At 54.7% G+C, this 25,826-nt stretch overlaps 1 protein-coding gene across 5 annotated transcripts; it reads right to left on the bottom strand.

Moving 5' to 3' along the window:
- Positions 1–46: 46 nt before the first annotated feature.
- On the bottom strand, positions 47–25,826 carry LOC107075379 (histone-lysine N-methyltransferase PRDM9-like). Of its 5 annotated transcripts, none has more exons than XM_069188022.1 (16): positions 25,185–25,826; positions 20,299–20,958; positions 18,407–19,102; positions 16,237–16,343; positions 13,880–13,946; positions 12,558–12,683; positions 11,079–11,135; positions 9,893–10,057; positions 9,153–9,424; positions 7,768–7,835; positions 6,042–6,232; positions 5,645–5,956; positions 4,211–4,482; positions 3,226–3,293; positions 2,089–2,279; positions 47–2,013 (listed from the first exon to the last, which is right to left on the bottom strand). In XM_069188022.1, exons 1-16 carry the CDS (start codon positions 25,207–25,209, stop codon positions 1,574–1,576), a joined length of 3,717 nt encoding a protein of 1,238 aa, XP_069044123.1. In that variant the 5' UTR covers positions 25,210–25,826; the 3' UTR covers positions 47–1,573. The 5 variants fall into 5 exon arrangements, with proteins under 5 accessions (XP_069044123.1, XP_069044122.1, XP_069044124.1 ...); XM_069188021.1 differs by having other exon boundaries at positions 9,893–10,069; positions 25,185–25,825; XM_069188023.1 differs by lacking the exon at positions 12,558–12,683 and having other exon boundaries at positions 9,893–10,069.

The raw sequence follows: 25,826 nt of genomic DNA, 5'->3' as shown, positions 1-25,826 counted from the left end.
AAAAACGCGCGCGCACAGTAAGCAAATGCAAACAAGGAGAGCGTGATTATTGAAAATGTTTTATGTACACGTTTATATACATTGCGCAGGCTTTTATGGTCACATGGTGCATGCCGACAGAGACAGTAGGAGTAGTGCGCCGCTTTTTCTCTAGGGGCGTTTTAGTATTATACCAAGTGTAGGACAACAACCCAGGCTCTATAAACAATTCCAACGAAGAAAAATAAAACAGAAGTGCTACACACAACGGTAGCGTCACGCACTCACATGCTCCTGTACAGGCACACACACCTCGCACTGACCAGACGCCGCACTGAAATTGAGAACTGTGTAGAAACTGAGAACTGTTTAGAACCAGCAAGAATGTCAGAACAGGGAACCTCAATAAGAAAGACCATGGATTAACACAGCCGATGGTACATCCCGGTCCCCCCCCCCACCCTATCTGCAGTGGTGCAGTCCGGTGGAGAGTAGCCAGGGGGCGGGGCTTGTCTGGACTGGGACCATTTAAAGGAGCCGCTCAGCCCAAACAGGAGAGGCAGGAGGAAAACCGCCAAAACTCACACAAGCGCGGAGAGAGAACATGCAAACTATGTGCAGACCAGCCTGCCCGAGCAGGATTCAAACCCGGGACTCGGCTGCTTTGAGCTGTGAGACAGTAGCGCTCACAGTCAAGCCACCAAGCTGTCCAGGGGAATGTCAAAGGGCTGGCTGGACTGAAAAAGACGTGCAAGGGATTCAGCTGGGGTGAGCAGACACACCTCTCTCCTGCGACTCCACACACTTAGACCTTCCGCCATATTCAACATGGGCAGTGTTTACCAACGGCACCACCGCTGCACAGCGGGGTAAAAACACCTTTTACTTGTGCAAAAACAATGACTTTTTCAAAGACCTTTTCTCCTCAGCCTGGTTAATAAGTCCTAGGCAGCCTCGGAACTAAGGATTCTGGCAAACTAAGGCCAATCGTCAACAGTGTCGGGGAACGGTAGAAATCAACCAGAAATTGGGGGAGAATCGTTGGTCTTAAGTGACGACGACCTACGTCGTGCGTCTAGTGGCGGTATAAAACAACACTTCTTCTCAGAAGCAGTTTCCATCAAAGTCCATCTGCACGCAGAACTTCGATTTTAAACAGAAACCCCTTACAGGAGGAACTTGTAACCGTCTCGGATGACTTTTCCTCAACACCGATGATACAGGTCAACCACCCGCAGCAATACTGGAAGATACTTCCATGCTCCAAAGCCCCACTCTCCGAGATCTTGGGAAGGTATATGTATTGACGTGACACAACAATGTGAAATGGTGAGGGTGACACAGTGAGCTCAGACAGGGACTGATTCCTGAGAACAAAGCGAACGTGTGGCGCAGAGCTCAGCGTTTTCAGGGTGGTGGCGAGACACTAGCCCTTGTCTAACTGGGGTCAGTAGTTACAGCGCTTTGCATCTCGCTCTCTCGCTCTCTCGCTCTCGGGGGGAATTTCCTGGCGGTTTCTGCCGACCCCAAGCCGGGGGTCCGCAGCGCGGCTGTCCCGCTCCGCCCCTGCCGCGGATGGTCGGCGGGCCCGGCGCTACGGCCTTTCTGCGGTATGCGCATGTTTGTGTCTCTTGAGGCCGCCCAGCTTCTCGAAGCTCTTGCCGCACTGCGCGCAGCGGTATGTCCTCTCGCGCTCCTCGCCGCTGGGACTCGGAGACGGTCCCTCTCCCCGGTGGGTCTCCTGGTGCGTCTTCAGGCGGCGCTCCGAGCCGAACCGCTTCCCGCAGTGGGAGCAGCGGAGGGGGTCCGGAATATCTTCGGTGCTCTGATCCTCCGCAGGGGAACTGGGCGCCTCCAGGACCGCAGGGCTCTGCTGTCTCTTCGGCGGCTCCGGGCTCTGAGTGGCGAGCGATCCAGAGGTCATCAGCCGCGAGTACTCCTGGGGGTGGATCCTTTTGATGTGCTTGAAGAAGTGAAACTTGGCAATGAAGGTGACCGGGCACTTCGGACAAGGGAACTCCTCAAGACTCTCTCCTGGAGAGAAAGAGCACAATAAGCAGAGAGTCTTTGAGGAAGAGATGTGTGCGTGAGAGAGGCATGTGTCATCACCTGTGGGCCTACACTTCCTCTCCCAGATGTAGTCCCAGGTGATGCCCAGGTGTCTGGCGTACTCCTCCCCGTAGCACACCAGCAGCTCACAGCCCGGCGAGATGGCCTTGCAGGTTCGGAACAGGATCTGGCCACGGTACTGAATGGCCACCAGGTTCTGCTCTGCCTCGTTGCGGGCACAGTTGACAAACCTGAGAGGGTGAGAGACAGACTGAAGGAACCGAGTCTCTTTAGCCTGAAGGGAGTGTCCCACACTGACAGGCTGGAGGAACTGAGTCTCTTTAGTCTGAAGGGAGTTTCCTGCACTGGCAGGCTGAAGGAACTGAATCTCTTTATTCTGAAGGGAGTGTCCTAAACTGATTGGCTGAAGGAACTGAGTCTCTTTATTCTGAAGGGAGTGTCCCACACTGACAGGCTGGAGGAACTGAGTCTCTCTAGACTGAAGGGAGTGTCCCACACTGACAAACTGAAGGAACTAAGTCCTGAACAGAATTTACTGATGTAAGTATGCAAAATCCCAAAACAAGTGCAAAAGAAACAGACTTTTACTCAGACTGATTCATACATTGGAGAAACAACAAGACAGGAAGAGAGTGGTGCCATCTGTACGCACTGAAAATCGACAAACGTGTCACTGTGTGTACAGCTCTTCTCTGGTTTATTAGTACAAAAACGTATTCTTAGCAAGTACAAATGGCTTCTTTTCTTTTCAGCCTGAAATAAGCCTCACCTATTCCTTTCAAGTACAAAAATCATGGCCTCCTAATAATCCCCATCTATGAATTGGCTACATCACTCTGCTCTCCTCCCCACTGATAGCTGCTGTGTGGGGGCTGCCGTCGCATCATCCAGGTGGGGCTGCACACTGGTGGTGGTGGAGGGGATCCCCATTACCTGTAAAGCGCTTTGAGTGGAGTGTACAGAAAAGCGCTATATAAGTGTAATCAATTATTAATTATTATTAATTATTATTATTATTATGCGGGCTGACGGCAGCGTCTGCACACAGGGGCAGGGGGACAGTATTCCACTGCAGGGGCCCCTCCCTCTCGGGAAGAGCATGACTGCTAAAGCTGGGTCAGAGAGACTGTGACTAGTGGGCTCCTCTTCCGTACAGCAGCTGCAGACAGTTCTCACCTCATCCAGTTTGAGCTGGTCTCGCTCTTGGCATCGATGTACTCGATATTTTTCATTCCCTTGTAGATCTGGGGAAACAGCACAGTGTCAACAGGCACGCCCCAAGCAGCAGCTTTCGGGAGAGCAGGGGACAGGTCAAACAAGACGGGGCTGGTCTGCCTCACGAGCCCGTTGGGTTCTCAGTTGTTGCCAATTGCTTGGATGATCTCCCTCAGATGTTTCTTGATAGAAGTCAGGGTATCTATCGGCTGCACCAACATGGCTGGACAGGCGGTTCCACACCCCCACCTTCCTCGGTGTAAAGAAGGTGCCTCTTACGGTTTCTTCTAAATACACTTCCCTGTAGTTTCCACCTACCTTTGTGCGGCCAGCGTGTCGAAAGGACAGCTAGTGCAGAAACTAAACGGGTGCGGCCAGATGCCTTTCATCAGTATAAAAACCCGCTGAGCGAGTCACTTTGGCACAGTGTGCATTTCTGAATTTGTTTGACTAGCACCTGTTTCTGCAGCCTGCCTTTGCCATTAATTACCCACAAGGCTTCTGCAGATATGCCCGTCATGTATTTGAATAAAACTGCTAACTGGTTAATTTACAAAGTTCTGCATTCACTCTTTCTTTTCAGGGGGTAACATCATCCTAATTATCCTCGCTGTGGTCTTACAGAGTTGGGTATACGAGTCAATACCAGTGTGGGCACTTATAGCAGGTACAGGGTACGAGCTGACAGCACTACAGGCCCTGGTCTCAGTATCCACACTGAGGACTCATAAACCCAACTGTAGGAGTCAATACCAGTGTGAGCACTTATAACAGGTTCAGGGTACGAGCTGACAGCACTACAGGCCCTGGTCTCAGTATCCACACTGAGGACTCATAAACCCAACTGTACGAGTCAATACCAGTGTGAGCACTTATCGCAGGTTCAGGGTACGAGCCGACAGCACAGGTATCAGCGGGGCTGTGAGCTCGGGCCTCAGTGACTCACCATCCAGGAGTACCCACTGAGCATGGCCTCCTCCTTGCTGGTGGGCTCCCCCTCGTAGGGCCCGTAGTGCGCCCCTCTGGGGACGAGCGAGTCCACGTTGAAGACCCCCAGCCCCGCTCCGGGGATACTGGAGTCCCGCAGGCTCAGGCCCGGAGGCAGCGTGAGCCGAGCCCTCCGCTCCAGGCCCACTTCGGCCCAGGTGTCCCCGATGAAGGTGGCCGGGCCGTGCTGCTTGCACTCCTTGATGAAGGAAGATTTGCACTCTGCACAGACTTCCAGGGACAGACGAATAACACAGCGTTAGACTGGTCACCGAGTAGAAAAAAAAGTGAACACGCACTTTGCAACATATCCCTTCCAGGTCAGGTTGTTAAAGTAAAAAAAAAAAAGATGTCAACTAGCAAAACAAAGATTTCGATGAGCAGAGAGAAGGTGGCTTTGAAAGAAAGCCTTTCAGAGAAGGGCTACTAATGGAAAAAAAAACCTGGAATGTGCACCCGATCTGAACAATGAAAGACGGACGCATTTAAAATGCGGAAAAACTAAGATAATGTGCTGGCAGGGCTGAGATAATGGTGGTGTACAGGCGTTGTCACATCGTGGTGTTAAAAGTGGGATACAGATTCCCTAAAGGACTGTCAGACTGCAGTGGGCTTCCTACCGTGGTTTTGGTCAAGGCTGAAGTTAGAGCGAAAAGGGGAAGGAGATGAGAGGTACTGAGAGCTGGCTTTGAGAGAAAGCCGCCAGGTAAAGGAAAAAAAAAATTGGTTCGGGAAGATGAAAGTCAGACCACTTAAAACACAAACAAATAAGGTGCCATGTTAGCAGGGTTCCACTTGTGGTGGCGTGCACTGGCGTGGTCCTATCCAGTCACAACGTCTCGGTCAGAAGATTTACTTTGTAAGAGGACCAGAGGAAGGGTCATCCAGGACAGGTATTTTAGGAACGATCTGCTCACTATACTTGACTTAGACCTGACCAAGATGGCCGCTAAGAGAAACCAGCTGACCCGCAGATGGAAAGGGCTCAGTCTGAAAGACAACGAGACGCAGGTGGGTCTCATCAGGAAACAAAATATACTGTATATGCCCCGGAAACAGTGAACCGGGCGGAAGCCAGTAGGTGAATGCGTTTTGGAGAAGATAGTGGAGTTTCGTTGGAGTGGACAAAGATTTAAGGACAACGGATTTACGGAATAAATAAAGGATAACGGTATACGGCTTGTGATTTGGACACCGCGCGGATTTGTTGGATTTTACGAACTTTTGGAACATGGACTGAACACGGACAGAGAAAACGGATTGGGAACTGGTTTGGAAGACGGACGAACGAAAGAAAAGGAGGAAACCTCACGAAAATAAAAGAAGAGTGTGTGGTGTGAGTACTTTCGTACTTATTACATTTATCTATTCCCCCTGAGACACCACAACTTACACAAGTAGTCATCAGCCTTTATGGGAGCCTGCTGGTGCCTTTTCAGTTGACTTTCTGAATCCAAGCATTTCCTGCTATGAGAGTCCCGAGTATCTTCGGTGCTCTGAGCCTTTGTAGGGGCACTGGGCACCTCCGGGACCGCAGGGCTCTGTTGTCTCTTCGGCGGCTCTAGGCTCTGAGTGGCGAGCGATCCAGAGGTCATCAGCCGCGAGTACTCCTGGGGGTGGATCCTTTTGATGTGCTTGAAGAAGTGAAACTTGGCAATGAAGGTGACCGGGCACTTCGGACAAGGAAGCACCTCAAGACTCTCTCCTGGAGAGAAAGAGCACAATAAGCAGAGAGTCTTTGAGGAAGAGATGTGTGCGTGAGAGAGCGTGAGATAGGCATGTGTCATCACCTGTGGGCCTGCACTTCCTCTCCCAGATGTAGTCCCAGGTGATGCCCAGGTGTCTGGCGTACTCCTCCCCGTAGCACACCAGCAGCTCACAGCCCGGTGAGATGGCCTTGCAGGTGCGGAACAGGATCTGGCCGCAGTACTGAAAGGCCACCAGGTTCTGCTCTGCCTCGTTGCGGGCACAGTTGACAAACCTGAGAGGGCGAGAGACAGACAGAAGGAACTGAGTCTCTTTATTCTGAAGGGAATGCCTCACACTGACAGGCTGGAGGAACTGAGTCTCTTTAGTCTGAAGGGAGTTTCCCACACTGACAGGCTGGAGGAAATGAGTCTCTTTAGTCTGAAGGGAATGCCCCGCACTGACAGGCTGGAGGAACTGAGTCTCTTTAGTCTGAAGGGAGTGTCCTACACTGACAGACTGGAGGAACTGAGTCTCTTTCATCCTGAACAGAGACGACTAACGAGGGGGCCTGACGCAAGTGTCCCAGGCCATTGACAATCTGAATTACTTTCTTCACTGAAACACAAATCAGAGGAAACAAGTGGAAATTAAGTGGAAGAGTCATCCAAAACTGAGAATAGAAGCCACTTTTCTACACAAAGGGCTATGGAAGTATCGGACTACCCTATCAGGTTGCTGAAGCCAATACCCCAGCTTCCTTCAAGAAACAGGGATGAGACCCTTCGATGAATCTACGTGTAACTATCCAATAGAGTTGACTGGCTGAAAGCCCCCCTCTCATGTTACTGTGCCCCAGCTTCACAATACAGCAGTTAAACACTGAAGAGACAGACTTGTGCCCAGACAGAAGCACACATACATAAGGAGAAAGTAAGAGATAGGAGGATAGAAATGGGGAAAAAGTGATTTAAAATGAGATCAAAATCGTCGTCGTTATCAGGCACAGGGACAGGGTTTCCACCATTTTTGTTTTGCAGTTAAGAACAGCCATCTTGTGGAAAGGGAATTAAAGGACAGAAAAGGGGCAGAATGACTGCTACACAAACACAATGTCTTACCGAACAGCTTCCGTGGTTCCGAAGCCGTGAGCGGGGCCAGTTTTGGAATTTGCAACGCCTCGCCCACGACAGCGTGGCACGACAAACTGCGCTCTCGGCTCTAGGGGGCGGTTTAGGGCCCGAGGGCTGGGGACCGGTGCGCCGCGCGCCGCAGGGGCGCGCTGGAAGACAGCGGAACAGCCAGGGGCAGAAGGCAGCGGGCGGGGTCATTTCGGGGTCGAACCCGTCGCGGACGTCGCTGCGTGTCCGCCCTCGGAGATGCCACTTGGTCTTATTTACAGCTTTCTCGTTCCCTGTTAGGCATCGCCGGCACCTCCCTTTAACACGCGTCGTGTAACGTGCCCCATTTTCTCTCTCGAGTACAACACAAGACTCGCACAGTGGGCGAGTCAACTGGAGGGCTGTGGGTTCGAGTCCCACCGACAGTGAGGTCCTGTACCCCTGTTGCCCCAGTCCAGCTCTATAAGGGGGGCAGGCAGTGGAGTCCCACGTTTCCTGGTCCCCTCAACACTACAGAACCCAGGCCCCCTGGCCCGACGAGACACAGGAGGCGTGGGGCGGACTGGACCATCACAGTCAGGATTAAACGTTGCGGGGAAAGGCCGCCTCACTGGCTGGTCAGGAGCTACCATCTCAGCTAAAACAGAAGCCACTTGGAAGAGGCTCAAGCAGATACTCCACGCCGGAGTCCCATGTCGGCAGTTCTCACCTCATCCAGTTTGAGCTGGTCTCGCTCTTGGCATCGATGTACTCAACTTGATTCTTTCCCTTGTAGATCTGTGGAAATGCAGTGCAGTATTAATATACGCAAAAATACGCAAATATCTGACTTCCTGTTGTATCAAATACTTCCAGTTATACACTCATCAAACTCTCCTTGAGGGTCCGCGCGCGGGTGGCAGGGTGCGATTATAAACACAAGAATGAACAAAACACTACCATTTAACAGCTCACCCAATTTCTATAGATATGGAACCATTGCATTGTTCAATTAAACAGCTGGTTTGTTTGATGTCATTTCAAATGAAAATATACACACCCTTCAGCCTTCAAAGACTGGACATTTCTTGACTGAATTGATGAGAATAGATTACTTGCCTGATTGTTTAACAGCAGGTTACAGGTGACGGTAAACTTTACAAATAAATGCTCTAGATCACTAGAAGAGGAGCAAGGCTGCAGACACCGGTACTGACTTCACTATTGGCTCTCCAGAACCAGGGATGCGAACCCCTGTACTGACTGGACCAGGTCTCTCAGAGCAGGTAAGGAGACAGATGCCTGAGCTGACTGGACCGGGGCTCCCCAGAACCAGGTCTGGAGACACCCCCAATGACTAGACCAGGGCTCCCGTAGAACCTAGGGACCCTGGGGACCCCTAAGGTGAAGGATGAGTCCAAACCGCTCCACACTGACCTCCTGCCTGTAGGGCTATAGAGTCAGTCAGTGAGTAAAGAGTTGAACGTGAATTTACTTTGCAAGAGCACCACTCTGCAGCTCCTAGTGGCTAAATGCCTAATAGGGGAATGGCACAACCAGTTCTGCGAAGCCCATAGAGTGTCACTGTGCTGTGTTATACTAGCCATGCTTTCAGCTTTAAGATCAGTGTGTCCACACAAAAGCTTGATGGGTTCTGGCCTCGGCATCCACACTGAGGACTCATAAACCCAACTGTAGGAGTCAATACCAGTGTGAGCACTTATAACAGGTACAGGGTACGAGCTGACAGCGCTACAGGCCCTGGTCTCAGTATCCACACTGAGGACTCATAAACCCAACTGTACGAGTCAATACCAGTGTGAGCACTTATAGCAGGTTCAGGGTACAAGCTGACAGCACTACAGGCCCTGGTCTCAGTATCCACACTGAGGACTCATAAACCCAACTGTAGGAGTCAATACCAGTGTGAGCACTTATAGCAGGTACAGGGTACGAGCTGACAGCGCTACAGGCCCTGGTCTCAGTATCCACACTGAGGACTCATAAACCCAACTGTACGAGTCAATACCAGTGTGAGCACTTATAGCAGGTACAGGGTACGAGCCGACAGCACAGGTCTCAGCGGGGCTGTGAGCTCGGGCCTCAGTGACTCACCATCCAGGAGTACCCACTGAGCATGGCCTCCTCCTTGCTGGTGGGCTCCCCCTCGTAGGGCCCGTAGTGCGCCCCTCTGGGGACGAGTGAGTCCACGTTGAAGACCCCCAGCCCCGCTCCGGGGATACTGGAGTCCCGCAGGCTCAGGCCCGGAGGCAGCGTGAGCCGAGCCCTCCGCTCCAGGCCCAGTTCGGCCCGGGTGTCTTTGACGAATCGGGCCGGGCCGTGCTGCTCGCACTCCTCGAAGAAGAAGAACTTGCACTCCGGGCAGACTGGAACAGACGGGGACAGCGGACACGGCGCAGGGTCAGACAACACCAGGCACATCAGTGCAGCCTGAAGACTCCCCATTCTACTGCTGCAGACTCTTCCACACCCGGAGCAAAAGTCAGGGATCTACAGGCCTGTAGGCAAGTAAATGGTTTTTGGGGTGCAGATGAGCTCTACTTGTCCTAGGGGGCCCAGGGTGCAGTAAATTCAGGTTCGAGATGGGAGTCGGAACCCGGGCTCTCTGCGACCAGGGTTGGGGACCCCCCTATGCTGACTTGATCCCTGAGCCCCCACACCTCGTCAGACACTGGGCGCGGGGAGACCCAGCCGGCTCGTCGGTAGGAACGGGTTCGAGAAGGGCCCCTAGAGGCAGAGGGACGGGGCTCCCAGGACTTCAAAGGCCCCGTCAGAACAGGAGGCCGAGCTGTGTGGCGTGTGAATTTGCCCGTCTTGGCCAAAGACTCACTCACAGAAGTATTCGTCGGACTCCGCCAGCTCGCTGAAGTGGACTCGTCGTTTCTTCTGCGGGTTGTTCTCTCTTGGGGTGCTGCTGCTGGTGGTGGTGCTGGTGATGCTGGTGGTGCTGGTGGTGCTGGTGGTGCTCTGCTGCTGGAACCTCTTGTCCTCAGACAGAACTGTCACAAAAACTCCAATATACACACACACACTCATTACAGCCCGTCCTGTACCCCAGACCCCCACACACCCCTCACGACGGCCCGTCCTGTACCCCAGACCCCCACACACACTCATTACAGCCCGTCCTGTACCCCAGACCCTCACACACCCCTCACGACGGCCCGTCCTGTACCCCAGAGCCCCACACACACTCATTACAGCCCGTCCTGTACCCCAGAGCCCCACACACACTCATTACAGCCCGTCCTGTACCCCAGACCCCCACACACCCCTCACGACGGCCCGTCCCGTACCCCAGACCCCCACACACCCCTCACGACGGCCTGTCCCGTACCCCAGACCCCCACACACCTCTCACGACGGCCCGTCCCGTACCCCAGACCCCCACACACACTCATTACAGCCCGTCCCGTACCCCAGAGCCCGACACACCCCTCATGATGGCCCCTCCCCTACCCCAGAGCCCCACAACCGTCCTGACAGCCGTCCTGTACCCCAGACCCCCACATACCCCTCATAATGCCCTGTCCCGTACCCCAGAGCCCGACACACCCCTCATGATGGCTCGTCCCATACCCCAGAGCCCGACACACCCCTCATGATGGCTCGTCCCATACCCCAGACCCCCCCACACCCCTCATGATGGCCCGTCCCGTACCCCAGACCCCCACACACCCCTCACGATGGGCCGTCCTGTACCCCAGACCCCCACACACACTCATTACAGCCCATCCCGTACCCCAGAGCCCCACACACCCCTCACGATGGGCCGTCCTGTACCCCAGACCCCCACACACACTCATTACAGCCCATCCCGTACCCCAGAGCCCCACACACACTCATTACAGCCCGTCCCGTACCCCAGACCCCCACACACCCCTCATGACGGCCCATCCCGTACCCCAGACCCCCACACACCCCTCACGATGGGCCATCCCGTACCCCAGACCCCCACACACCCCTCAAGACAGCCCGACAGATGCGAGGTTTCCTGCGGTTCAGCCCTGCCTTCCTCACCTGCTTGCCTTGTCTGTTCAGCCGAGCTCTTCGCTCTTCCTTCCTGGTCCAGAAGACCTGTGGGAACACACAGGGATTCAGCCGGAGCGCCACTCTGCAGGATCCCCCCTTCGGGTCACTGCACCAGGCAGGACAGCGACGGGATGGGGGGCCTGGACACCAGGTCGCTGTAGACAGTGGTGCTAGCGGACCAGTAGTGGGCACTCTTCTTTCTGGACCAGAACTTCCAAACCAGTGGCCCAGTATGGCATGAGTCCCCCACACACTCACCCAGTAATGCGACTGGGGACCGGATGAGACAATAAATCAAGGCCTATTAGCCAATTTATATATTAACCATGGTTACTGATCACTGCAGATCCCAGGACACTGTCAGTAAGAGTAGGGGTGTCCTGACCGCTGGTCAGTCCAGATCCCAGGACACTGTCAGTAAGAGTAGGGGTGTCCTGACTGCTGGTCAGTCCAGATCCCAGGACACTGTCAGTAAGAGTAGGGGTGTCCTGACCGCTGGTCAATCCAGATCCCAGGACACTGTCAGTAAGAGTAGGGGTGTCCTGACTGCTGGTCAGTCCAGATCCCAGGACACTGTCAGTAAGAGTAGGGGTGTCCTGACTTGTCAGTCCAGACCCCAGGACACTGTCAGTAAGAGTAGGGGTGTCCTGACTGGTCAGTCCAGACCCCAGGACACTGTCAGTAAGAGTAGGGGTGTCCTGACTGCTGGTCAGTACAGATCCCAGGACACTGTCAGTAAGAGTAGGGGTGTCCTGACCGCTGGTCAGTCCAGATCCCAGGACACTGTCAGTAAGAGTAGGGGTGTCCTGACCGCTGGTCAGTCCAGATCCCAGGACACTGTCAGTAAGAGTAGGGGTGTCCTGACTGGTCAGTCCAGACCCCAGGACACTGTCAGTAAGAGTAGGGGTGTCCTGACTGCTGGTCAGTCCAGATCCCAGGACACTATCAGTAAGAGTAGGGGTGTCCTGACTGCTGGTCAGTCCAGATCCCAGGACACTGTCAGTAAGAGTAGGGGTGTCCTGACTGCTGGTCAGTCCAGATCCCAGGACACTGTCAGTAAGAGTAGGGGTGTCCTGACTGCTGGTCAGTCCAGATCCCAGGACACTGTCAGTAAGAGTAGGGGTGTCCTGACTGGTCAGTCCAGACCCCAGGACACTGTCAGTAAGAGTAGGGGTGTCCTGACTGCTGGTCAGTCAAGATCCCAGGACACTGTCAGTAAGAGTAGGGGTGTCCTGACTGGTCAGTCCAGATCCCAGGACACTGTCAGTAAGAGTAGGGGTGTCCTGACTGCTGGTCAGTCCAGATCCCAGGACACTGTCAGTAAGAGTAGGGGTGTCCTGACTGGTCAGTCCAGACCCCAGGACACTGTCAGTAAGAGTAGGGGTGTCCTGACTGCTGGTCAGTCCAGATCCCAGGACACTGTCAGTAAGAGTAGGGGTGTGGGAAGCTGAGTGGTGTTAAACTCACCCGAGCAGTCGCTGAGCTCTGGCTCCTCACTGTAATCGACTCTCTGCTTCTTCCGGAGGCAGTACCCTCCTGTGGTGCTGCTTTCCTCGGAGGACTCTGAATGGGACCTCTTGCCCTCGGACTGACCTGCCCCCCAAGACCCCAACACAGCTCTCATTACGGCCTGTGTCTCTCCGGGACCGACCCATCCCCCACACACTCCCTATGGCCAGTGTCTCTCCGGGACCAACCCGTCCCCCACACACTCCCTATGGCCAGTGTCTCTCCGGGACCGACCCGTCCCCACACACTCCCTATGGCCAGTGTCTCTCCGGGACCAACCCGTCCCCCACACACTCCCTATGGCCAGTGTCTCTCCAGGACCAACCCGTCCCCACACACTCCCTATGGCCAGTGTCTCTCCGGGACCAACCCGTCCCCCACACACTCCCTATGGCCAGTGTCTCTCCGGGACCAACCCGTCCCCCACACACTCCCTATGGCCAGTGTCTCTCCGGGACCAACCCGTCCCCCACACACTCCCTATGGCCAGTGTCTCTCCGGGACCAACCCGTCCCCCACACACTCCCTATGGCCAGTGTCTCTCCGGGACCAACCCGTCCCCCACACACTCCCTATGGCCAGTGTCTCTAAGGGACCGACCCATCCCCAACACACTCCCTATGGCCAGTGTCTCTCCGGGACCAACCCGTCCCCCACACACTCCCTATGGCCAGTGTCTCTCCGGGACCAACCCGTCCCCCACACACTCCCTATGGCCAGTGTCTCTCCGGGACCAACCCGTCCCCACACACTCCCTATGGCCAGTGTCTCTAAGGGACCGACCCATCCCCAACACACTCCCTATGGCCCGTGTCTCTCCAGGACCGACCCGTCCCCACAAGCTCCCTATGGCCCGTGTCTCTCCAGGACCGACCCGTCCCCACAAGCTCCCTATGGCCAGTGTCTCTCCGGGACCGACCCGTCCCCACAAGCTCCCTATGGCCAGTGTCTCTCCGGGACCGACCCGTCCCCCACACACACCCTACACTCCATCTCTCTCTCTCGTGAGCCAGCCTGCTAATCAGGAAACGCGTCCCTCCCCACTAAATCCCGACTGCCTCACCATGAAGGAATGCTGGGAATCTCCCCCCCCCCCACCTGTTTCATTCCACTCAGAAGTACCCCTCAGACGGTTTTGGCCGCCCCTCGCTCACGCAGTCTGACGAGAGCAGGCAGGATGGGGGTGTTCCAACTCTGGGCTCTGAAGGGCGAGCCGGACCCCTGCCAGAGGCCCGCCGGAGCCCCATGCGGCCAGCCCCCCCCTCGCCCTGCGCTCTCACCTGCTCGCGCCGCACCGCATCCGGCCTCGGCGCCGCGCTCTGTCGGGAGGCGGGTCTCCGCGGCCCCCTGCGTGCAGAACAAAGGGTTCGAGATCACCGAGGTATCGCCTGGCGCAGTCTCAGGGGGTCTCCGACGGCCCGTCCCGGGACCAGAGGCCCCCTCAGGAGCTGCAGGGTCCCGGGGCCAGAGGCCCCTCAGGAGCTGCAGGGTCCCGGGACCAGAGGCCCCCTCAGGAGCTGCAGGGTCCCGGGGCCAGAGGCCCCCTCAGGAGCTGCAGGGTCCCGGGGCCAGAGGCCCCCTCAGGAGCTGCAGGGTCCCGGGGCCAGAGGCCCCCTCAGGAGCTGCAGGGTCCCGGGGCCAGAGGCCCCCTCAGGAGCTGCAGGGTCCCGGGGCCAGAGGCCCCCTCAGGAGCTGCAGGGTCCCGGGGCCAGAGGCCCCCTCAGGAGCTGCAGGGTCCCGGGGCCAGAGGCCCCCTCAGGAGCTGCAGGGTCCCGGGGCCAGAGGCCCCCTCAGGAGCTGCAGGGTCCCGGGGCCAGAGGCCCCTCAGGAGCTGCAGGGTCCCGGGGCCAGAGGCCCCCTCAGGAGCTGCAGGGTCCCGGGGCCAGAGGCCCCCTCAGGAGCTGCAGGGTCCCGGGGCCAGAGGCCCCCTCAGGAGCTGCAGGGTCCCGGGGCCAGAGGCCCCCTCAGGAGCTGCAGGGTCCCGGGGCCAGAGGCCCCCTCAGGAGCTGCAGGGTCCCGGGGCCAGAGGCCCCTCAGGAGCTGCAGGGTCCCGGGGCCAGAGGCCCCCTCAGGAGCTGCAGGGTCCCGGGGCCAGAGGCCCCTCAGGAGCTGCAGGGTCCCGGGGCCAGAGGCCCCCTCAGGAGCTGCAGGGTCCCGGGGCCAGAGGCCCCCTCAGGAGCTGCAGGGTCCCGGGGCCAGAGGCCCCCTCAGGAGCTGCAGGGTCCCGGGGCCAGAGGCCCCTCAGGAGCTGCAGGGTCCCGGGGCCAGAGGCCCCCTCAGGAGCTGCAGGGTCCCGGGGCCAGAGGCCCCTCAGGAGCTGCAGGGTCCCGGGGCCAGAGGCCCCCTCAGGAGCTGCAGGGTCCCGGGACAGACGGACCACAGCCCCTCGGTTCATCCTGTGACGGAACTGGAATGTCTGCCACAGGGAGGGGGTGAGAGAACTGGGTTGTGAGCACTGGACCAGTGGTTCTCAAACTGTGGTACACGGAGCACCCCCCAGGTGGTACGCCAGACGACTCTGGAAATTTGTTGTGTGCACTGAAAAAATTTTTTTTTTAAATTAAAAATTGGCTGAAATGATTTCAAGTTTTCATCAGGAATTGACTTAATCGGTTTCAGAAAGCTTGAGACGGGGGCAAAAATGCGTTTGTGTGTCAAATACGCAGCGCACGTACTGTGCTACGTCGATACAGCGCGCGCTAATACTCGAGTGTGCAGACTCCTCTCGAGCTTCCAGAGACGCAGCTTGAAATTGAACACCTCGCAAAAATCAAGTACTATGTCCTGGCTGAAAGGAACAGACGCCAAGAGTACAGACGCCGGCTCAGACAGATCACGCACACCCGCTGAGCACCAGCAGGATTATACATCGGCCACATCAAGACAAGAGGACACCCTGAGGAACTGTCCTGTTGCCTTGTCTGGGAAAGGGGATGGGGATGGAGAGGGTTTTCAAAATACCCCACGTTTCATGTTCATTGGTAAAGTAACTGTGATGAGATTTAACTGTGTGAAATGCATAAGCCCGCTCTGCTGCAATAACAGCATCCACTCTTTTGCTGCCAGATTTGACAAAAGAATCTGTTCATTTGGTTGACGAACTCCTCTCCCCGAATGGCCTTTTTGTGTTTGTCCGAGTCAACAAGAGCTTGCAAGTCAACTACTCCTTTATCTGCCACGGAGACAAACGTAGCAGGCTTGCACATCAAACACTCAGCTTCCCAGTCTGCTCTGCCACTTCGAAAACACGGAAACTGAGTTTTTTAGTTCCGCTGTGAATTTACACTTTCGCTTTGGCACTGTGTTTGAGGGTAGGAAATGTGTGTATGTTAATCCCGCCGACCGCCAACACTAGCTCGGACACTGAGCCTGACACAGACAGCACTGCTAGTGTTAGAAAGTGTCAGAAAAAAGCTACAGGCCATTCCGATCCAAATGAACTAAGTGCTCAGTAAAATTTGGTATTATAGGCGTGTGTGAGTCATGTTTGGTCATTGAGATTTTCTGGGGTTCCTATGAGAAGATGACCTGGAGGTGGCACTTGGTTTGATCAGGGGTGGCACTTGGTCCAAAAAGTTTGAGAACCGCTGCACTAGACTATAACCAGCAGAAAGGCTGAAAAAGCAGAAAAAATGACCTGGGGTGTGTTCAGGGGCGCCAACGGTCTCATTCTGGGGGTTCTCATCTGACGGACAGGCCAGCTGCCGGACCCCGTTCTGCAAGGTGCCTGGGCGCCTGTTTGCACTGTGGAAAATAAAAAAAAAAGCCCAAAACAAACACAATTAACAAACACACAAAGGTGAGGAAGGAGAGGCCCTTTGGCCTATGCAAGCTTGTTTGGCTGCTAGTGCCTTACTTGTCCTGGGGTCTCACACAACACTTCTCCAGAAAGACTCCAGAAAACCAGAACTACAATCACAGTTCAAGGCCACCCTCTATTAGGCTGATAATCCGCTGTTAAGGTGATAAATGTTTTGTCCGAAAGGGAAGAAGCAGTATTCTAAGATACAGTTCAGTGTAATAATACTGTGACCTGGCCGAAAAAGTGAGAATGTGTTGTTCTGTTCTATGGGTATAGGTGCTGCTAATTAAACGGGAGATTACGGAGACCGAGCGATCCCGTGCCATCTCTTTCCCCATGTATGGGATAGCTACGCTTGCTCGGGGATGTATTAACATGGCTGCTTGTTGAGAAAAATTAGCTGAGGAAACCTCTGAGGGGACAAAAGCTATAAACGATGAAATGGTAGCTCTCCGAACGGTTGCTATGCAAAACTGGGTGGCTCTTGATTACTTGCTGGCTGCACATGGTGCTGTAATAGGTGCTGAAAGCTGCACCTATGCTCCTGACACTTCTGAACATATCACTGATTGAGGCCAACATATTTATGACGAGGGCCAAAAGTGCCACAGCTATAATCCTGATGATTGGGGTATATCTACATGGCTCAGGTCTGTGTTCGGGAATTGTGATTATCTTTGAAACTTCAGCGTATTTCAAGGCTGTAAGGGAGGGCAAGCATCATGACCTCTGGAATTCTGGGCAGACAGATAACCACAACTTCTCTTAATGGCCAATTGTTCTGAACACGATCTTAACCATACACCCTGACAAATTCCTTGTAGCCATGGAAATCTTGACGTTACTGGGCTGTCTAAAGGTAGCTGCGTGCTTTGTATTCTCTGAACACCCCTACCGTTGGAGGCGGTCCTTGTAGGCACATAATAAAGCCTATCTGTTTTCACTCTCATCCCGGAGCAAGAACTCTTCTGTCACAACAAGGCTACCTGCCTCACCTGAGCTGATTAAAAGGATCAATCCAGAGCCTGAGAGCTATTCCTGTGGGAAATTCTTCAGTAGCTGAGCAGGAGACGGCTTCCTGCAGATTCTGCTTTTACCGAGCTCTGTACAAACAGCAGCATGGCATTGAGACTGCCCTGCAGGACAGACTGGACAAAACCTGCTGGGGCTTTCTGGCTCTGTGATACTGCACAGCAAGACGCAGGCAGGTTTGTTTCAGAGTGGAACAGGCCTTCTCTTAACGACCTCGTTATGAACGGACTCCCAGTACTGCAGCTTTTACAAAGTCAACTCATGCCTCACTTCCACAGAGCCTGAGACCTTGAGCCAACACATTCCAGTCATTATCTCAAGGCCGTTTCCTTAATCTATAGCTTAGACAACAGCTGGGCAACCACAAAAGCATTTCCAAGGCCTGCAGTTTGAGAAGCACTGATGCACGTAAACAAAATAGTTATTTTTCTGCGCCTTTTGACATCTCATCCCGCAGTTTCTGGAGAGAAACCAGAGTACAGGTGTCAACAACAGCTTGTTCCACACTCCCACCACCCTCTGTGTAAAGAAGAGCCTCCTGTGCTGACTGGAGGAGCTCACCCAGCTGTGTCTGGAGAGCAGCCAGGGTATCGGCTTCAACAATACAGCTAGGCAGCTTGTCCCACACCCCAACCCCCCCTTTGTGTAAAGAAGGGTCTCCTGTCCTGACTGGAGGAGTTCACCCAGCTGTGTCTGGAGAGCAGCCAGGGTATCGGCTTCAACAATACAGCTAGGCAGCTTGTCCCACACCCCAACCCCCCCTTTGTGTAAAGAAGAGCCTCCTGTCCTGACTGGAGGGTCTCACCCAGCTGTGTCTGGAGAGAAGCCAGGGTATCGGCTTCAACAACATGGCTGAGCAGCTTGTTCTACCCTCCTGCCACCCGAAAGTATTCTGCATTCACCTCTGCCCTGGGTGCTCCTAACTCTCTCTCCAGCTGGAAGCTGAAGGAAGCAGTGAGGCGGCGACACTTACACACGACGACGACGGTGGGCTCCCCCTGTCCCTCCTCCCTGTCCAGCTCCTGCTTGCACCCGGTCTCTGCCCCGGGCCCGTGGTACACCGTGTACCTCACCCTGCGCAGGAAGGGCTTGATCTGGGCGGGCACCGACTCAGACGCCCGCTCGAAGGCCACACGGGCGCCTCCGGGGGTCCTGCGGTCGCTGGCGGGCATCCTCGCGCACTGGGGCGTCCTTTCCGCTTGAGGCCTGGAATCCGGCCTGCTGTCCTCCGCGTTCATACACACCTGCACCAGCTCCTCCTCGACCGCCTCCCTCTTGATGGGCCCCCCTGCCAGCCCGGACACATCCTCCTTCACACGGAGAGACCGGCGCTCTCCTGGCGCAGGGTGGGCACGGGCAGAGTAAAGAGGGGCAGTGCCCAGGTCAGGGCGCTCGTCTTTAACCTGGACCAAGCTCAGGTGGGAGCCCGGCGCCGCCGTGGGAAACCCCCTCCGCTCATCGACCTCCTGCTTCACCGCGGCCCCCCGCAGCTCGGAGACCCCTGCCCCGGCGTGGGCAGCGTCCCGGCGGTCCGGTCGGGGGACCCTGCTGCTCTCGCAGGCCGGCTGGGCGGAGCTCCACAGGGAGCTGCACCACTCCTGGTCGAAGACCCTCTTGATGACGGGGCCCGGCCCCTGCGCGCTGCGGGCGAGGGCCTCCTCCCGGGCTCCTGCAGAGAGACAGGGGAGACGGCTCTCTCACTCGCAGCCCCGGGGCAGCGGGGAGGGGACCTTCCACAGCCAGCCCCTAGGAGGGGCGAGACGCAGCTTCGCCGACTGGATGAAACCTTCCGCCCCAGCCTGGACACGCCCAGGAATGAGCGAGTGATCACGCACAGCCGGATCCATCAGCCGTCGGCCACGAGTGTATTTTATTTCTGGACGTCGGGGCTTTGAAGAAAGCTATGAGATGTGAGGTTAACCAATTTCTTTCGGCACAAAGACTTCTTCTGGGACAAAACACGCTCCAGCACTTTGGAGGTACGGCAGGGATGGGAGTTCACTGATAAGAGATTCCCAAGTGCGAGCTGGAGACTCCCTAACCGTGGGAAGATGAGACCGGCCATTCAAAGTGTTCAAGGTCTTGGGAATGTCCGAACACAGATGACCTCCCCCCCCCATCACCAAGGTAACAGTTTGCGTCAGAAACAGCTGCAGTTTGCTATATAAACTGGAGCTCTGCACCTATAAACTTCGAGCAATTCTGAATGTACTGTTCCTCGCGTGCAATAAAACTCACTTGCTCAGCTTCATCTCGGGGTCCAGAACTTACTTGTGTGTTATAACAGCTTCACTAAAACATCTAAGTGCCTCTCCTTGGGACGATCCCCCCCCCCCAGTCAGGGGGTTTGGGCTTTCTGAAGTCCGGGAATAAAGTGGGGACAATACTGAGATACATACAGAGCAGCCCCTTCATCCAGATGCACAACAGCCTAGTCTGACTGAGAAAGCTGAGAAGAGCATGTAAGCCTTTACACAAAGGGTGGCAGGAGTGTGAAACAAGATATACCGCCATGCTGATGAAGCCAAATACTCTGGTACTCTTGCTGGAGTATCCTTCTACCAGGAGGGGGGGTGGGGTCTTACTTTACACAAAGGTTGGTAGGGGTGTGGAACAAGCAGCCCAGCCATGTTGTTGAAGTCAATTCCCTGGCTTCTCTCAAGAAACATCTGGATGAAAGTCTCAAACCAGGACGGGAGTTAATTTTTGTTTTACAAAAACTTTTCACGGGTGGGGGGTCGTACGTCTACTCTAGGCGTAGGGGGGGCACTCGGGGGCCCGACTACTCGAAGAATAGATTTGGTCTGCTGCCTCTCTCTCAGCGCCTGATTGGCCCTGGTGGAGAGAGGCAGCAGCCCTACTTACGCTTGACAGGCGCGATGCTCTCCCCCGCGGCGAGATCCGCGCCGGGCCCGAGCTCTGCCGCGCTGCGTCCAGGCCGAGCGCTCCGACAGGACAGCGATTCAGCGGGGGCGCAGGCCGGCGGGCATCGCGGGTTCCGTCCGGCTTCCCGCTGAGCGTGCCGGCCGGGGTCCAGATTCCCGTCCCCCTCGTTCAGGGCCATGAGCTGCTCGCACACGCCCGTGTAAATCCGCACGAGCCCGTTTTCCTTGGGCTCTCTCTTCCCGGGCTCCTCGGCCTCGGCCGGCCCCGCCCCGGCCTCCCGACCGCGGAGAGGGGCCCCCACCTCCTCCTGCTCCCCCTCCCCCGGCGCGGAGGGGACCAGGTAGAGGCAGGAGGCGCCCAGCCCGGGGACGTCGTCCTCCACCTGGACGATGTTCAGCTGGGAGTCCCTCACGGCGGCGTGCAGGGCGCTGGGGCTGATGTCGCTGGGGTCCACGACCCGCTCGGGCGCGGCGCACGGTTTCACCTCGGCGCTCCCGGGCACGAGGGCCGCCGCCGCCGCGGCCTCGCCGGCCGGCTCCTCCAGGCCCCACAGGGAGCGACACCACTCCTGATCGAAGACCCTCACGATAACCGGCCCGGAGGGCTCCTCTTCGGCGACGGCGGGCTCCTCCGCAGCTCCTGTGGGCAGAGGGGGGGGGGGGTGGGCTCTTTACGGCTCTCAAGACGCAGGCAGATCGCATGTGGCGCCTGCCTGCATAACATAACATCACTTTATTGGCCATATACTTTATACTTTATATACTTTATACTTTATACAACATCACTTTATTGGCCATCAGCAATTTCCCTACGGGATTAATAAAGTATTATCTATCTCTGATATATAATCTCTTGAATTAGGAATGTGTCTTTTCCCAGACCCCAGCTTGCTCTCCATGAGACACACAGACAGGGAGAGAGAAGCTGGGGGTCAGAGCGCAGGGTCAGCCATTTATACAGCACCCCTGGAGCAGCTGGGGTGAAGGGCCTCGCTCAGGGGCCCCATGGAGTAGGATTCCTCTGCCGGCCGTGGGATTCGAACTGGGACTCTGGAACAGGCGACAGACCTGCCCGGTATGTCGAAAACCGCAGCGCAGTGACAGCAGACATCACGCGGCACGGCTCGCCCTCGCGAAACGCGCTGACTTCGTTTCCTCGGAAAGCGCTCAAGAAGGCGAAATCTCCAGCCGGTTCCGGAACCGACCAGCGTTTCCCCAGACGCACAGATTTCACCTCAATACAGCGCAGAACAGCACCCACACAGGGAAAGACCAGTGTGAACGTGTGTCAAATCATTAGCGAGGAAGAATTTTAGCATTTGCCTTCTTTTATTAAGTCTATAAAATAGTGACCAGTTTTATTAGCTCATATGCCTTTTGCTTAGCAACAGTATAAAAGGATAATTCAAGCATATTATTTGACCTTTTGACATTAATATTACAAACCGCAGAATGTCTCTCATTTCACACCTTTTATTTATATTCTTCCTTTTGTCTATATGCAAAGTAGAACTGCTTCTTAAGAAGAACGTGGTCAATTACAAAGAAATGTTTGTAGAGAGAAAAACAACTCTTAATATGGAAACTTAGAATGAGCTTTCCTGTGTGAATTTGCTGTATAAAACTCTTTGCATTTATCATCTCGGTGGAGAGGTTCCTCACAGATCTGTATGAGAGGCTGCTCTCAGACCTGCATGATTATATCCTCCCCATGCGTGTGAATAAAGGACTCTGCTTGACCGCACCTCACCTGAGTGAAGACTTTTCTTCGACATTAGCCGGTGCATAAACGACAGGTAGGACAACAGGAACACTGCTGCTCACTTACGGCCCAGTGCTGTACAGTACATACAGCTTGACAGTTGTTCACACACACATAAACACTGGACACTATGGTGGTCAACGTGCACAGAAGACACGCAGGTCTTTACTCCACCAGAAGTTCAAACGTAAGAAAACTACCTGAGAAAGATGCCTGAAGTGTCTCAAAGAAGTATCACAAGTACCAGAGCATCAAAAGAAGAAGTCGTGAACATCCCATCTCTCTCCCTGTGCCCCCCTTTTTCCCCCGAGTGCGATCCATCTGCCCGTCTTCTCCCAGGACTGCAGAGAGCTCCACTACTGTAACGAGCTGGGCGGCCAGACTCACAAGACCAGGAGACTCAAATCAAGAACAGGATCGGGTCCCAGCAAGGTCTGGCCATGCCAGACAATTATAAGTATTAACAATTCAGTAGTTTGGTTCTGAAGAAAGATATGAGATGTGAGAAAAGGGGGGTTAACCGATTTCTTTCGGCGCAAAGACTTCTTCTGGTACAAAACACGCTCCAGCACTTTGGAGGTACGGCAGGGATGGGAGTTCACTGATAAGAGATTCCCAAGTGCGAGCTGGAGACTCCCTAACCGTGGGAAGATGAGACCGGCCATTCAAAGTGTTCAAGGTCTTGGGAATGTCCGAACACAGGTGACCTCTCCCCCCCCCCCGTCACCAAGGTAACAGTTTGCGTCAGAAACAGCTGCAGTTTGCTATATAAACTGAAGCTCTGCACCTATAAACTTCTTTCACTTGTTCAGCTTCATCTCGGGGTCCAGGACGTATTTGTTTGTTACAACAGTTCTAACAAATGAGATAGAGGGGTGAGGTAAGTAGAAACTCCTGTCTCTGGTGTGACTCCCTGTCTAGCTGAGAGCATCAGGCTGCCCAGCCCCCCTCTCTGTTTCCAGGAATGAACCAGGGAGCTGCAGCAGGGGTGTAGATGAGGTGAGGTGGGGAGTGTGAGTGAGACAGGTGAAGGGAAGTCTCACACTTGAAGGAAAGAGTTAAGAGCATATTGGAGCTCTTAGCTGTTGTTGGGCAGAAAACGTGCCTGAGGAGTGACAGGAGTTGTCAGATGAGATTTGTGGAGCTGAAATTGCGCCGCACCTTAAAATAATGTTCAAGGACTAGTGGGGAGTGGATAGCTGGAGTTGTTAATAAGCTGTCCTTGTTCTGCAACATCTTTGCTTAATGCCTTATTGCACAAATATACAACTCCTGTGGAGTGGTATCACTCCTCAAGAAAATCTTCCTCCTCTGGGCTTGTTTTTTGTGTAACTGCTTGATTCTATTAATGGGAAAGTCCCAGCTTGTACTTTGAATTGACTACAATTCAGGACGCCGGTCCATCACAGGACACACACTCACACACACTCACACACACCCTGGACAGGACGCCGGTCCATCACAGGACACACACTCACACACACCCTGGACAGGACGCCGGTCCATCACAGGACACACAATCACACACACCCTGGACAGGACGCCGGTCCATCACAGGACACACACACACCCTGGACAGGACGCCAGTCCATCACAGGACACACACTCACACACACTCTCACACACCCTGGACAGGACGCCAGTCCATCACAGGACACACACTCATACCAGGGCCAATTTACCCAGAAGCCAATTAACACACCAGCATGTCACTGGACTGTGGGATGAAACCGGAGCAGCAGGAGGAGACCCACGTGAACACAGAGAGAACATGCAGACTCCACACAGACAGCACCCCCAGGAATTGTACCCAGGGCCCCAGAGCTGCGGGGCAGCAGTGCTCACCAGATATTGATTTTAATTCAACATACAGAACAAAAGCCATGTTTACAAGATTAAACTCAGTGATAACTATGCACCGTTCTATTTTATCATTGATATACCCTTTCACTCTTGTTTTCAACATTTTTCTCAGTATACTCTTTTAGCTTACATGTCTTTAGACTGCGGAGGCGTGATCGGCGCTAATAGAGGTTCTGAGTCCGCACTGGTAGCCAGTCAACCAAAACCTCTTTCCTCAAACTTCACCGGTGTAAGGTGCCGAACGCTGCATGGGACGCATGTTGACATTACTCTGGAATAATTCAATGGGTTTCGCCCTGAGTTTTATACAAAGTGGATTGGATTCTGTTTTGGAACGTGTCATTCACACGCAAAGCAAGTATCTGTTGCACCTTTAATAGCGCAGGTGTCTCGTACGAACCCTGTCATGCAGTGAGGACTGCTGTGTTGTCTTGTTTTTAATCAGACCTAGACATTGTCCGGTGGCACACGTACGCGGAGAGGGGTAACGCAAATTTCCAAATGGTCAACAAAACGGATGACTACTTAATCTTTTTAAAGTTCCGTTTTTTTTAATAAAATGTGATTTAACATTCAGCCAAGGCCTGTTTGTTGTGACGCACCGACCCTCAGTACCAACCCCCCCTCATCGCCTGGACAACGTGACGCGGCTTCAGCCCCACGTGACGTATCACATGACGCGATTCGCCGGCGCCTCCGTAACAAACCGGCGTTGTTTTACAAGGTGTTCTTGCCGGATTGAGCACACGGCACACCCAGTATTTTCACGGAGACATTCCTGCACGCTATCCAAAACGACGATTTAGCAAAGAGGGGAACCGAAAGGGAGCGTTTTGCGGACCACATCCAAGATGGCGGCCGTGATAAATAAAGAGGCAGGTTTGGGTACAGAAAAGCCATGTTTGTGAGGGGCAGACGTGGTCCGCCTCGGCTGCACCGCATCTGCTCAGATTAAGACGCGGAACGTTTCGGACCTCAATGTTTCAGGTTTACTCGATGAAATCCGCAGGCCAGCTCTGTCTGCCGTACTTGAGAGACGTGGGCAGTCCACTGTCGTTGCACAGCGAGCGAGTTCTGCGTCTCCGGAGGTGCTCCCTCCTGCGCACAGGTCTGCGTTACAGACTACGGGACCCACTCTCTTCAGATCCAACCCAACCCAACCCAACCGCGCGTCCCCCCCCCAAAGCTCGACCATAAAAGCCATTATAGAAGAGGAGGAGGAGAGGCTGTCTCGAACTCACCATGTGCAGCGGCTCCCGTCCACATCGTCTGCCACTGCGTCCGCGCCGGGCTCCGGTCACTCCTCGGAGCACATCCGTGTTTTCGCTAGCGGCTTCACCTCTCCTGCTCTGCCCGGACATAAATCATCGGTCATGCTCAGCCTCGCGCTTGCACGGAGCCGTGTTTCGCACGTGGGTGGGGGGGCTAAAATTGAGGTTTTGTTTTTCCTCCGTCTCTCCCCCCCCCAGCACTACCACTACCACCAACTCCTCCTCCTCCTCCTCCGTCCGTCCTTTCCCCCGGAATTTCTGTATAACGAAGGAGGTCTCCGTGATGTCACCTCGGAGGGGCGGTACGCGGTGTGTGTGTGTCTCTGTCTCCCCTCCAGAGGCTAAAACAAGGCGTCTCAGGGTTGCAAATGTTCACGCTCAGACAGCCCCATGCGCTGTTGTCCGCGACAAAACAGAAACCACGAAATCATCGACTTCGCCCCAAACGCCCCTTAATTTGAAGTTCTGCCCATTTTAATTTCCAGAATGTGGGTAAAAGGTGAAAATCGAACTTCTAATACATTTTCTGTCCGGTTAGCGCTTCTTTCACAAGGCAGAAATTGGTTCCTTATTCGCGTTTTTCGTTCCACCTCGAACGCGGCTGCGGTGATG

The sequence above is a fragment of the Lepisosteus oculatus genome, chromosome 4 (assembly GCF_040954835.1).
Source record: "Lepisosteus oculatus isolate fLepOcu1 chromosome 4, fLepOcu1.hap2, whole genome shotgun sequence".
Lineage (NCBI taxonomy): Eukaryota > Metazoa > Chordata > Actinopteri > Semionotiformes > Lepisosteidae > Lepisosteus > Lepisosteus oculatus.
This window is presented reverse-complemented; position numbering and strand designations above follow the sequence as displayed.